The 12,345-nt window shown below is 66.7% G+C and overlaps 1 protein-coding gene across 2 annotated transcripts in view; it reads right to left on the reverse strand.

The window, feature by feature from the left end:
* LAMA5 (laminin subunit alpha 5) overlaps positions 1-12,345 on the reverse strand; it is a 49,047-nt gene that overhangs the window by 29,582 nt on the left and 7,120 nt on the right. For both annotated transcript variants that reach the window (XM_066384332.1, XM_066384334.1), the window contains exons 3-11: positions 6,111-6,228; positions 5,275-5,393; positions 5,010-5,180; positions 4,784-4,881; positions 1,606-1,721; positions 1,156-1,274; positions 932-1,022; positions 608-742; positions 438-497 (exon numbers count right to left, since the gene is read on the reverse strand). In XM_066384332.1, coding sequence (XP_066240429.1) covers positions 438-497; positions 608-742; positions 932-1,022; positions 1,156-1,274; positions 1,606-1,721; positions 4,784-4,881; positions 5,010-5,180; positions 5,275-5,393; positions 6,111-6,228 — 1,027 coding nt within the window. The remainder of the gene's footprint in view (positions 1-437; positions 498-607; positions 743-931; positions 1,023-1,155; positions 1,275-1,605; positions 1,722-4,783; positions 4,882-5,009; positions 5,181-5,274; positions 5,394-6,110; positions 6,229-12,345) is intronic.

Consider the following 12,345-nt stretch of genomic DNA (forward strand, 5'->3'; position numbering starts at 1 on the left):
TCTCCAGCAATGGGGATCTGGGTTAAATAGATGCTCCATCGTTCTAGCAAAGGCAGGACGAGAAGGGACATGTTTACAGGATCGTGGCGGGTGGAAAAAATGCGATTATGAACCGGCCCGCGGAGCACATGGCCGTGTGTGTGTGGGAGCCAGCGTGTGTGCATCCCCACGGAGGTTTGGGGGGAAGGGAAGAGGGATCACTTGTAAAGGGATGATTGCTGGGTAACTTCCTCCTTCGCCGTCACGCTTACGTAGAGTTTTGACAGTTTTTCTAGCGTGAATGTGTACGGTTTGCATCAAATGAAAAGAACCAAAATGAACGTCACTCAGATGAAAATCCCGTTTCTCTGCTGGGCCTCCGTGTGGCCCACCCCTGACCCCACTGCTCCAGGGGGGCCCCGGGGCAGGATTGGGGGGGACCGCGCAGAGATACTCACTGACGATCTGTCCGGCTGGCAGAGCCTGGGCCCCGGTGCTGTTGCCGGAGGAGGACGCGGCTGGGAAAGGAGACGGGTGTGTCATCCCGGTGGGCTCAGTGCAGAGGAGAGGCAGCAAGGCTCCCGGGTCCCCCCCCCCGGGGCCCCCACCCCTGGGCCGGCGCCCTCACGGTAGCAGTGCGGGAAGTCGGTGAAGCCTGCTGCACACGCCTCACACCGCTCCCCCGTGAAGTTGGGCCGGCAGTAGCAGCGGCCGGTCAGGTCCTCACAGGTCCCGTCTGTGAAGTCGGACTCACAGTCGCAGCCTGGACGGGGGGCCGGGAAGTCGTGAGACCCTGAGCCCAGGGCTGTCGGGCCCAGGATGGCAGCAGGGTGGGGGGCCATGGCTGGGCCTCTCGGAGTGGTCGGAAGGACTCGAGGACACCGTGCCCAGGCCAACCCTGCTCCTGGTCACCCGTTCCCAGGACGCCCCACCCAGGCCGTTCCCCACTCACGACGGCAGGTGTGGGGCGAGTCCAGGGGGTGGTCGGGGGCGCGGTAGAAGCCGGGCAGGCAGAGCTCACAGTTGATGCCGGTGGTGTGATGCTGGGGGGGGGGGGGGACGCACAGGACCACTGAGTCCAGGACATTCCCACCCAGAAAGTCACCCAACAGTCCCCCGGCCCCACCCACCTCAATAGTGCCAAGGTCTCCTCAGAGCCCCAAAGCCCAGGCCCACCTGGCAGTTGACACACACACCCCCACCCTGGTAGACGCGGTCCCGGTCCTGGCTGACGTGGTGCTGGTCCACCTCGGGGTCATAGTAGCAGTCTTCCGCGTGACCGTGGCAGTTGCAGGCTGGAGGGAAAGGCAGACACCCAGCTGTCAGCCAAACACCCCTCCACGACCCCGCCAGGCTGGGGCCCCAGACCACATCCCACAGACGACCCCCAATGTGGGCTGGCTCAGGAAGCAGAGCGTGTTCTATCGCTCGAGTGTGCCCACAGCACACGTATGTGTGCGTGCGTGCTGAGCAAGCACATGTGACCGTGCATGTGCACGCATGTATGTCCGTGTGTGTGACTCTCCATGAGCGTTGTGTGTGCACGTGAGCACGTGTGAGCGCCGCCTGTGGGTAAGCGTGCAGGAGCACACGTGCGTGTGAGCGTGAGCGTGTGCGGGCACTCACACTGGCACTCGTTGGCACTGTCCGGCGTGGCGGGCCTCCACGGCTGCTGGTTGAAGCCGGGGCAGCAGCGCTCACAGGAGCTGCCACACGTGTTGTGCTGGCAGGCGCAGTGCAGCCTGTGGGGAGAGGGGCCCGGGCGCTCAGACCCACCGCAGACGCAGGGGGACCCGGAAGCAGAGGCCGCGGGGGCGGGAGCTGCGGGGGCTGGGGGCGGGGCCCTGGATGACCAGCGCCGTGGCCCCTGCCTGCAGGTCCGCCTGGAGCCCTGGGCCCTGGCGCTGGGCCGTCCCCACCGGGGTCAGGACCTGAAGACCAGGTCTCGCTCAGCGGGCAGCCCTGAGCTCAGCCAGATGCCCCCATGCGTCCAGGGCACCTCCCCAGGGGCAGGTGGCCAAGAACTGCTTCCTCTCCCAGCCAGGGGTGGACACCCGTCGGGAGGGCTGGAGCCCTGCCCGCTGTCCTGGAGAGCAGCTCCTGGTTGACTCAGTGGGCAGGGGGACAGCTGGCCGCAGCTGGGAGCTGAGGCTGCAGCCACCTACCACAGACACCCATGCCAAAGCCCCAACCCAGCCCAGACTGCGTGTCAGCCAGGGCGGGGGCAGGAATGGGCCCCATGCCGGGCTCAGTGTGCCCGGGTCCCGGGCCAGTGCTGTGCCTGACCCCAGAACCAGACAGGAAGATAAGACACAGAGCCCCAAACCTGCAGCTCTAGCATCTGTCCCCCCACCAGGAGTGGGGTTCACGGGCCTTGGAAGTCAACATGCTGTCCCTCAGAGCCCGGGACAGGGGACATCGGGGGGGGGGGCCCGCAGGAGAGGAGACGCCATGACCTTCCACAGGTGGGCCGTCCCAGGCCTGCAGCTGCTGGTAGCCTTGGTCAGGGCCCCTCTAAACTAAGACCTTCACACAGAAAGTCAGGCTGGTGTTTCCCGGGCACGGTGGGTAAAAGCCCTCACAAAGCCCCCCCTGGAGGCTCCTTCCCGGTCCTGGGCACATGGGTGTCACCTAAGGAGCGGGGTCAGCCATGGCAACAGACACAGACTGTGACCCCAAGAACCTCACAGAGCAACCGGGTAGAAACCGTAGAAGAAGAACAGCCAGCCCGACCAGGCGGTGGTACGGTGGAAAGAGGGCCGGACTGGGACTCCGAGGTCGCCAGCTTGAGCGCGGGCTCATCTGGCTTGAATGTGGGATCACAGACATGACCTCATGGTTGCTGGCTTGAACCCAAGGTCACTGGCTTGAGCCAGGGGTCACTCGCTCTGCTATAGCCCCCCCCCACCCCCGTCAAGGCACATATGAGAAAGCAATCAGTGGACAATTAATGCTTCTCATCTTCTCTCTCCCTTCCTGTCTGTCTGTCTCAATCTGTCCCTCTGACTCTGTCAAAAAAAAAAAAAAAAAAAAAAAAAGTCAAAGAAGATAACCTAAAGAATCCAAAACGTCATAAAGCTCAGGATGCTATGAGAAACGGGCAGAGGTGACAAAAGGAACCTGTCAGAGCTCATTCTATAAACGAAAAACAAAAGGACTGTGTGTAAGAGTCAGCGGGTGGGCCGTGGAGCAGGTCAGACCCGGCGGAAGGGAAGAACCCTCTCGGGGAGACGGGCTGGAAGACAGGGGTGGGGATCCAGACATCCTGGGACGCGGGGGCGCCACAGCCCAAATTCCAGAGAGAGAGAGAAGGGACAGACAACGGGGACGCCAGCCGACGCCAAGGCCGGCCGTGAACTAACAGAGAGTCGGAGTCTCCGAGTCCCAGAGCAGGCGTCTCTGAGCCAGAGAAAACACGCCCACCCCTGTCCCCGACGCCACAGGGTGGATCCACAGGGCGCCCGCCCGGAAGGGTCGCGGAAACTTCCAGCAGACACACCGGCAACCGTGCGTGGGACTGGGGGGGGCGGGGTGTGTGTGGGGGACCTCTCTGAGCGTCTAGAGACACGAAGGGACCTGACATGGTGTCTGCAGTATTGAGAGGCGTGACCCCCCACCAGGGTGTGCAGGCAGCTCACGTCACACCCGAGAGCACGGCCAAGCAGCCGTTTCTGAGGACACGCAGCACGAGGAGAGCGGTGTGGGGCAGGCACCAGCGGCCCCCCTGGAGGAGAGGCGGAGGTGGTGGGCGGGAGACGCAGGAGGACTGGACAGGCTGACGCGTGGGGACACTGGGGACGCGGGTGCGTGCGGGTGTCTGTGGCTCTGGGGACCGCGTGCAGCCCTGTGCCCCGCGGGGTGAGCAGAGCTCATCCACGCCCAGGTGCGGGCGAGTCAGGGTGGAGCCGACCTGCCTCTCCTCCGAGACCGGCCTGGCTACCCAGTGGCACCCCTCCCGGCCCTCACGCCTTCCCTGCCTGGCACTGAGTTTCCCAAAGCAGTGACTCCGCCTGGGCCTGGCAGGCAGGAACCCTTGTCCGAGGCAGCGCCTGGCCTGGACAGCCCTGTGGGTCCCGAGGGCCTCAGCGGGCAGCCGCCTGCCCGCAGCTAGGGTGACCACAGCCCTTCCTCCTTCAGACCCGCCTGCCACAGTGGATGGGGTGGGGCTGAGCCTGGACCGTGAGACGGAGGTGAGCCTCTGCTGTCTGGGCTTCCCGGGCCCCCCGTACAAGCTGGGGCGTGGACAAAGCAATGCAGCCCCCGCAGAAGGTACAAAGCAGGCCCTAAACCCCAGCGTGTGGATGGGGACTGCATGATTCGGAGGCAAGGAAGGTAAGGGGCACATGGCGCTGATGCCCAGGCCGACCTCTCTGGCCAACTCAGTGGCCCCCAGGTGCTGCCTGTGCTGTGTGGGGTAACTGGGGGGAGCCTCAGGGGCACCCTCAGCTTCCCCTCCCAGGCCTTGGTCCATGCCTGTGGAGGCCGCAGGGACTGGGTCATGTCATTTGTGTCCTGGGGGAAGGTGGGTGGGCACAGCACCCAGCCCAGAGGACAGGGACGTGCAGGCTCGGGCTGAGTGTCTCCCTCAGTGACTCCCCTCCCTGGGGCCCTGGGCTTGGGGTCCGGACAAAAACCCCACCTCTGCTGGCAGCAGGGTACCAGGTGCTGCTCCGCCACCTCACCATGTCCAAGGGGAAACTGAGGCCATGGGGTGGTGACCAGTGCAGGTCCCAGGGGCCCGGGACACAGCGGGCAGCAGAACCAGGTCTCCGCCCCGGGCTGGACGGGGAGCTGCAAGTCTCACCTGAAGGGGTCTGTGGGGTCTTTGGCGTCACAGACATCCGCGTGACCGTGGCAGACGCAGCGGCCGCCAATGCTGATGTCCTTGATGCTGTAATAGTACTGCACCCGCCCCCCCGCGCCACGCGTGAGTGCCAGAGCCCGCCGAGACCCCCCGCGTGGTCGGCACACCCACCCTGCGCGGCCCCGCCCTGCCCGTGTGACCGCGTGGAGGCGGCAGGCTCGCTCACCCGGCGCGTGACGGTGGGGTCGCGCAGCGCCTTGCCCATCAGGTGACCCAGCAGCGTGTTGGTGCGCAGGAAGCGCAGGCGGATGTTGGTGGCTTTGGTGAAGTCGCGCAGCAAGGGCGAGTAGGAGAAGTTCATGGCCCCCGGGCGCCCGTTCACCAGCGACACCACCACCTGCAGGCGGGACGGAGGTCAGGCCGGCGCCTGACCGCCCGCCGCCCTCACGCCGGCCGGGAACCCCCTCCCGCCCCCGCCGCCCCCTGCCCACCTCGCCGTTCTCCAGGGGCACGATCCGGGAGTACTCGGTGGTGCAGATGACGTCGTCGTCCCGCGTGATGCGCTCCAGCGTCTGCACCCCGAAACGCTCGAGGCAGTCCCTCCTGGAGGCTGCGGGGGGACAGGCAGGAAGGTGAGGGTGCCGGGTCCCACGGCCGTGCCCTGACCGCCCGCCTGGACTTCCCGTGGCCTCACGGCCTTGTGTGAGGTGGACCCAGCCCCGGCCGCAGAGCTGGGTAGTGACGAGCGAGCGGCAGGCTGGCTGACGGGGCAGCCTCCCCGGAGTGCGCCGTGGGGGGCCGGGGCCACCCAGCCAGGCCCAAGCTGGGGTCTCGGAACTGGCCACGCCACACGAGCTGTCCCGCCTGCAGAGCACAGGGGCCCCCGGGATGGCCCTCACCCTCCTGCTCGGGGAACTGTCGTACTGGCCGGAGGGGACGGCCCTGCCCTCACTCTTGGGTGCAGCGGGGACAGGTGACTCGGGCCTGCTCGGTCGGGGCATCGCCTCAACACGCTTGGTCTGGGTGGCCCCCGGCGGGGCCGGGCACTGAGCGTGGGTGCAGGGCTCCCTCGCTCTCAGGACTAGGCGGCTAAGCTGGCTGCCTTTGTCACCTCAGGAGCTGCCAGAGCGTGACATCTGTCCAGAGGGCGCCATGGACAGAACAGGGACTCCAGGTGCCACCTGCCCCTAGACCCAGCCATGTCCCCCGTCAGGGACAGGAGCCGCTCACCACCACCTGCCTTTGGGACGCGCCTCCCCTCCCCCCGCAGTCCTACCCGAGCCGGGTGATAACAGCCACCCCGAGATGTGCCAGCCAGGAGACTCACAGGCAAAGTACTGCCACGGCTGATAGGTGTGGCCGAAGTCCGTCGACCGCTCCAGCACCCAGAGGTCCGGCCGGGGGGAGTTGGCAAACTTGATGAGCACATAGGCCACATGGAAAACCTGCAGGGGGGGGGAGTTGATGCCCCTGAAGCCCCCCCTCGTACCCAGAGGGCCATGCCCACCCCACGGTGCAGTGGGCATCTGTGGGTTCTCCTGTGAGGGCCAGACGGACCCGCATGGCTGCCCCTGGGCTTGCTGACCTGCCCACGGCCGCTGACACCTACACCGGGGTCACTGCCATCTCCGAGGCCTCCCCCCCTGGGTCTGGGGGCGTGCTGGCCCATGGCCCAGACCCGCCTGCCTCCCCACCCCTCCCAATAGCCACCTGGGTCTTCAGGCTCTGAGCTGAGACAGGCCTGGCGGGGGTGGGGCTGGGGGGTCAGACCGGGCGTGTGGGAGGGGGCAGCCTGTCTTCAGGCCGTGGGGCTGGGCAAGGGGAAGACAAGAACTCACTCCCTTCCACCCACACCATCGCTACAGCCCCAGTGGCCAGACACTAACTGCCCCCTGCTCCCAAACAAGCCTGGCCTCCTGGCACAGCCGGCAGGTGACACCCCCTCCTGGGATGTGTCACCTCATCCTCGTCATTCTCAGAGTCAACTCCAAACCGGTCCCCCACTCTTGACCAGCCCCAAGGCACTGAGGCCCCCCAGGGGGCAGGTGTGCAAGGAAGCTCCACCCTCCCAGCCGCTCACCGACCCTCTGCGCCCCCACCTGCCCCCCGGGGGCACTCACTCTGGACTGGGCCCAGCCCCCACCACCCCAGGGAAGGACAGTGGTTCCCAGGCAGCTCGGAGGGCAGGCAAGCCCTGCCCCTCGACTCCAAAGCCAAGGAAACAACAAAGCTGGACAGTTCTTGTCCGGGCTGGGCTCTGAGTGGTGTGCGGGCTCCAGGGAAACCGGGCAGGGGGGCAGGGGGGCAGGGGCCCCCCCAGGCTGTACTCAGGCGTGGGGGGCCCAGACACAAGGCAGACACGCTGGTGAACATGCCACTCATAGGGGGCACCTGTGCCACCCACTCAGGGCCTGGGATCAGGGCCCCAGACCACCTCACCCCTCCAGCCCTTGAAAGCCTCAGGCTGCCATGGTGACCGCACGGGGGGACGGTGGACCCCTCAACGCCTCGCCTGCTAAGAATGCCAGCGGGGGGCGGGGGCAGGGTCCCCGGGCCCCAGAGACACGCCTGTCCCGAGCCCATGCCCTTCCCGGAAGGGCTGACGTTTGCAGGGATGGGCCCACACCAAGCCAAGTAGCCTCTTCACCCAAGTCCAGGCTCTGAGGTCATCTTTCCCATGCTGCTCAGTTGGGGGAGGGGCGTGAGACCCTGAAGGACGGACCCTGCGCCCGGCCGGCACCTTGGCCAACCTTCAGGCATTCCGGGGAGCCCCGGGGGAACCAGGGGGTGTGTGTCACCCACACAGGCTGCTCTGGGGGGCGGCACGCCCCCCACCAAAGGCCCCAGGAGACGGAAGGCCCCCTCGGAGCCCCCTGGGGCCCACCCCCGCCTTTCCCTGAGTGAGGCACCAGCTGCACCCCCCTCTCGCCAGCTCTGCCCCCCCCACCTCCCACCCACCCCTGTGGGCGGCTGGCTGCATTTTTCCCAGCTGAGGGCACTTGCACAAATATTGATTCGAAGACACTGATCAGGCAAGACAAGGACGTCACAGGAACCTTCCCTCCACGCCTGGCATGCTGGGACGCTATTCAAGACTCCACCCCTGCCGCCTGTCCACCTGGTCATCTACCTGTCACACGGGGGCCCTGGCCGCATGGCCCCGAGGCCCAGGCCCAGGCTAGAGGGGAGAAAAGGCACGAGCCTGGCGTGCCCCATCTGTCCCCGACCGGGTGCGGCTCCCAGGGCCACACTGGGCACGGCCTCCTCGGACCCGGCCCTGCCCCCACCAGCCATCGGCTCCGCTGCCAATGCCGCTGACCTTTCCCGCGGCTACAGGGCCCTCTGCAGAAGGAAAGAACGTCTTTTAAAGCAAAAGCCAAACAAAAGCCTCCCGGGTTATTTTTAACAATCTGGCTATTTTGGGGCCGGCATGTCTCCAGGACAGCAGCCGGACCGCCTCTCGGTCACTGGCCCCCCGCCCCCTGGCCCCCACGCCCAGCTTGGCTGCGGAGGGCCAAGGCCCCCCCAGGAGGGCATCCGCACCCTCCCTGCCATGGCCGATGCCTGATGGGGGCCAGGGCCAGAGCAGGAGGCCCGGGGTGGGTTCCAGTCACTAACGGTCATGTGTCCCTGGGGGGGCAGTCCTGTCCCATCCCCTCCCTGGGCACAGGGGCAGCAGAAAGACAAACCCAGCACAGGTGCAAAGACCAGGGGTCAGGGCACAATGCCTTTCGAGACGGTGTGACAGCTCCCAGAGCCTTGCACGGGAAGATGCCACCTGTCCCCGAGGTGGCTAAGCAGAAGCCGGGGTCACCTGTCCGGGATGCTGCATAGGACACCTGAAGCCACACCACACGAGGCCGGGGTGGGGGTGGGGAGCGCGCAGTGCCCGGGCTGTGATCTGGACAACTTGCCAGCCGGGTCTCTGAAACCCGCGGGAGGAGTGCAGAGGGTGAGAGCTGCCCGCAGCCTCCTGGGCTCAGGTCCCCACGTCACCAAGGGCAGGGCCGCGGCTGGAACCCCCAGAGTGCAAGGTGGTCTGGCCAGCACGCCCCACCCACCTCTGCCCTGGCCCATCTCGGGGCCTGGGAGACCCAGGCTGGGCCGGCCTGCCCTTCCTAGGAGAAGCGAGGGCCCAGCCCCCACCCGCTGGCGGGCTTGGTGAATCACCGGGCGGCCTGTGACTCAGCCCCGGCTCTGCCGGAAGCAGGGCCCGGTGCCGATTCCCAGGGCTGGGCCGGGGTCCCGGGCTGTGGCCGGGCGGAGGCAGGAAGCCCCTCCTAGACCCTGCGTCCGTCCGGGTGAGCGCCCAGGCCATTCCCCTCGGGATGAACAGGAGGCACCCAGGCCTCCGGGACTCCCCACCTGGACGGCTGGGGCTGGGACGACCGGCTTTCTGGGCCCCCCACCCCAGAGTGCTGAGTGCACCTGGCCCAGCCCCCAGCATGCCCGCCCTCTCCGCAGAGACCCCTTATGAAAGCCTGGACAAAGATAACCATCGCAGCAGGCCAGCAGGGCAGGGCAGGGCAGGCCTGTCGACTCAGGCCCCCAACTGAGTAAATACGCGTGACCCTCCACAGCCAGGATCAGGGAGGACCCAGCTGCAGGGAGGCAGGGACTAGAAAAATAAAACATGGAAAGGCAGGGAGGACAGGCAGACGCCCCAGGGGCCTGGCTCTGCTGGGCGGGCACCCGACGAACAGGTGTGCAGAGCAGGGTGGGTGTGCACGAGCTCACCAGCTAGTGTGCAGGGCAAATGCCCAGAGCTGGGCCGGGGGAGGGACTCAGAGTCGCCCCCCCAACCTGCCGGGGGCTGTCTCGGGCCCCCTGCCCTGTGGGCATCTGTCTCAGCCCCAGCCCAGGGCTCCCCGCCCCCCTCCTCTCCCCCCTGCAGTGGCCCAGGTCAGGCCAGATGGTCAGCCCCAGGCCACAGGAAGTGGAGTTCATCCCGGGGGCACCCCAAACCCAAACAGTTTAGTCTCTGGTAAGCAGTACGGCGGGAGGTCAACACTTGTGGGGCTTGTTTAAAGACAGATGGAAAGCGGGAGCTTTGGGGGTCACCAGGCCTGGCGGGTCCCGCATGAGGCAGTGGGAGGCCTCTGTGCACCCAGAGGGAGCAGAGACACGTGGCCCAGGCGGGTCCGCAGCGGCTGCCGAGGGCGCCTGTGGTGGGGACAGGGTGCCCGGGGCCAGGCATGCTGTGCCCCGTGTCCTCCGAGGAGCAGAGGCAGGGTTCCCTCGAGTCTCACGGGGAACGAGGGGCCTGGGCCAGAACAGGAGGGGCCTCCACTGGCCCCCCAGGGCCCCCCCACCCCCGCCACTCCACTGTCCTCCTCAAGGAGCCCAGCTTAAGGGGCTGTGTCTGGTCTGGCCTCTACACCTGTCCTGGCTGCTGGACTCTGTAACCAGAGCCCGGTCAGCCTCGGCCGAACTTCCTGCCGCTCCCCTTGAATAACCCTGCTGACCCGACTGGGGGGCTGGCCATGTGGCCAAGTGCCCAACCGGGCCTGGGCAGCGCCGGCCAGCGGGCATGCCAGGACCAGGAAGCTGCCCAGGGAGCACGGAGCCGGCCGGCCTCTGAGGACGTGCTGCCCGGATTGAGGGTCCAGCCAAAGTATTTGTGTGTGGGGGGGGGCTTGCTGAGGTGCAAAGCCCTCAAACAGGTGTCCAGGTGTCTTCACCTCCCCCCCCCCGTGTACAAAAGAGGAAACTGAGGCACGGAGTTCTGATGGCCCCGCTGGGGCCAAGCCCTGCGTCTCCTCCAGAGACCAGCCTGAGATTTTGGCCCCTCCACACGGATATTCAGTGTCCCCAGGTGCCCAGGGGGCTCGCTCACCCTCCAATGTCAGCAGCCTTACCTTCTGGTGTACGGACCCCTCACCCGGCATTTCCAGCCCCCAACACACACTTTTGGCTTCACAGCCTGTCAGGCTGGCTCGGTTTCCCTCAGTGCTACCCCCCACCCCACCGGGCCCCCAGCCTGTGTCCCTGCAGCCCTGGCTGGACCTGCCCCCCACCACAGGGCACCAGCACTGCTCACCTGAAGCCAGATCTGGGGAATATGGGCTGCGGCCACAGGTAAGGGCCACCGGGGAGCTATCTGGGGACGGAGGACCTCACTGGCCTCAACTCAGCTGTCCAGGTCGTTAAAACCACTGGGCAGAGGGACAGAGGGGCAGAGGGACAGAGGGGCAGAGAGGCAGAGAGGCAGAGGGACAGAGGGACAGAGGGACAGAGGGGCAGAGAGGCAGAGAGGCAGAGGGACAGAGGGACAGAGGGACAGAGGGACAGAGGGCCTGAGGGGCAGAGGGGCAGAGGGACAGAGGGACAGAGGGACAGAGGGGAGAGAGGCAGAGAGGCAGAGGGACAGAGGGACAGAGGGACAGAGGGCCTGAGGGGCAGAGGGGCAGAGGGGCAGAGGGACAGAGGGACAGAGGGCCTGAGGCCCCATGGCAGAACCCTCGGGAGGGAGCAGGGCACTTGGGTCAGGACCTGCCCTGCTGTGTGGTCTGAGCCTGCGAGGTCAGAAGGAGCAGCCCCCCTGCCCTGGGTCCAGGGAGAGGAGACAGAAGGCCGGCAAGGAGCAGATGGCCCCTGGGAGGACCTCGGGCAGGACAGCACCGGGACTCGGGACACTGCCCCTCGGACACCAGCCACGGAACCCTCCGGGCCCCATCCGGGAGAGAACCCCTTCCGAGGCTGGCCTCCAGCGAGGCTCAGACCAGCGACGGCTCTCTCAGGCCTGAGGGTCCCTGGCCAAGGTCCAGGCAGTGAGCAGGGCAGGGTGCCGAGGCCCGGGCCTCTCCACGCCCTCTCAGCCAAGACTTGGCGCCTGGAGCCTGGGTTTCTCCACCAACACCCTCCGCACGGGAAAGATCAGGACGGGATTCAGACGGAACTGTGGACAGCGGGTGTGTGTGTGTGTGTGTGTGTGTGTGTGAGGACCAGCCCTGGACCACCCACCAGGCACCAGGGAGCCCTGATGCCGCCCACAGCCCCTTCCTCAGTCTTCCCGGGGGTGGGAAGGCTCCCCGATGCCCAGTGCTGGCTCCCCCCGCCCCCTCTCCAGGGCGTCCGCTCCAGATCCCAGAACAAAGGCAGCTGGCAGTCTGCCACCGGGAGTGCCCAGCGACACTGCCCGCTCAGACCCACTTCCTGACGGAAGCCACAGCCCCGCCCTGGACACTCACCTCCGAGGGACTGCCCAAGGCGGGAGAACCCCAGTCCGGGGGTCAGGACCCCTGGGCCGGGTTAGCTCAGCCAGGCCCCCCTGCCTGCCTCTCATCTGCACCAGGGTGTGTGCTGGGGGGTGGGGGTCCCGCTGCGGGGAACGTCCTCCATCTGACTGTGGGCACCGGCCGCTGCGGTCACTAGACCTCAGGGTCCCTGTGAGAGCTCAGGTGGACAGCTCCAGGACCATACCTCCCAATGCCTCCCCAGGGCTCCAGCCCCCCGGGTCCAGACCGGACACTGAGGACAGGATGTGGCCTTTGTCCCCAACCCTAGCAAGTGGTACCCTAGAGACCCAGTTGCCGCTCAGTGACTCAGGGAGGAGGGACAAT

Source organism: Saccopteryx leptura, chromosome 5 (assembly GCF_036850995.1).
Source record: "Saccopteryx leptura isolate mSacLep1 chromosome 5, mSacLep1_pri_phased_curated, whole genome shotgun sequence".
Classification (NCBI taxonomy): domain Eukaryota; kingdom Metazoa; phylum Chordata; class Mammalia; order Chiroptera; family Emballonuridae; genus Saccopteryx; species Saccopteryx leptura.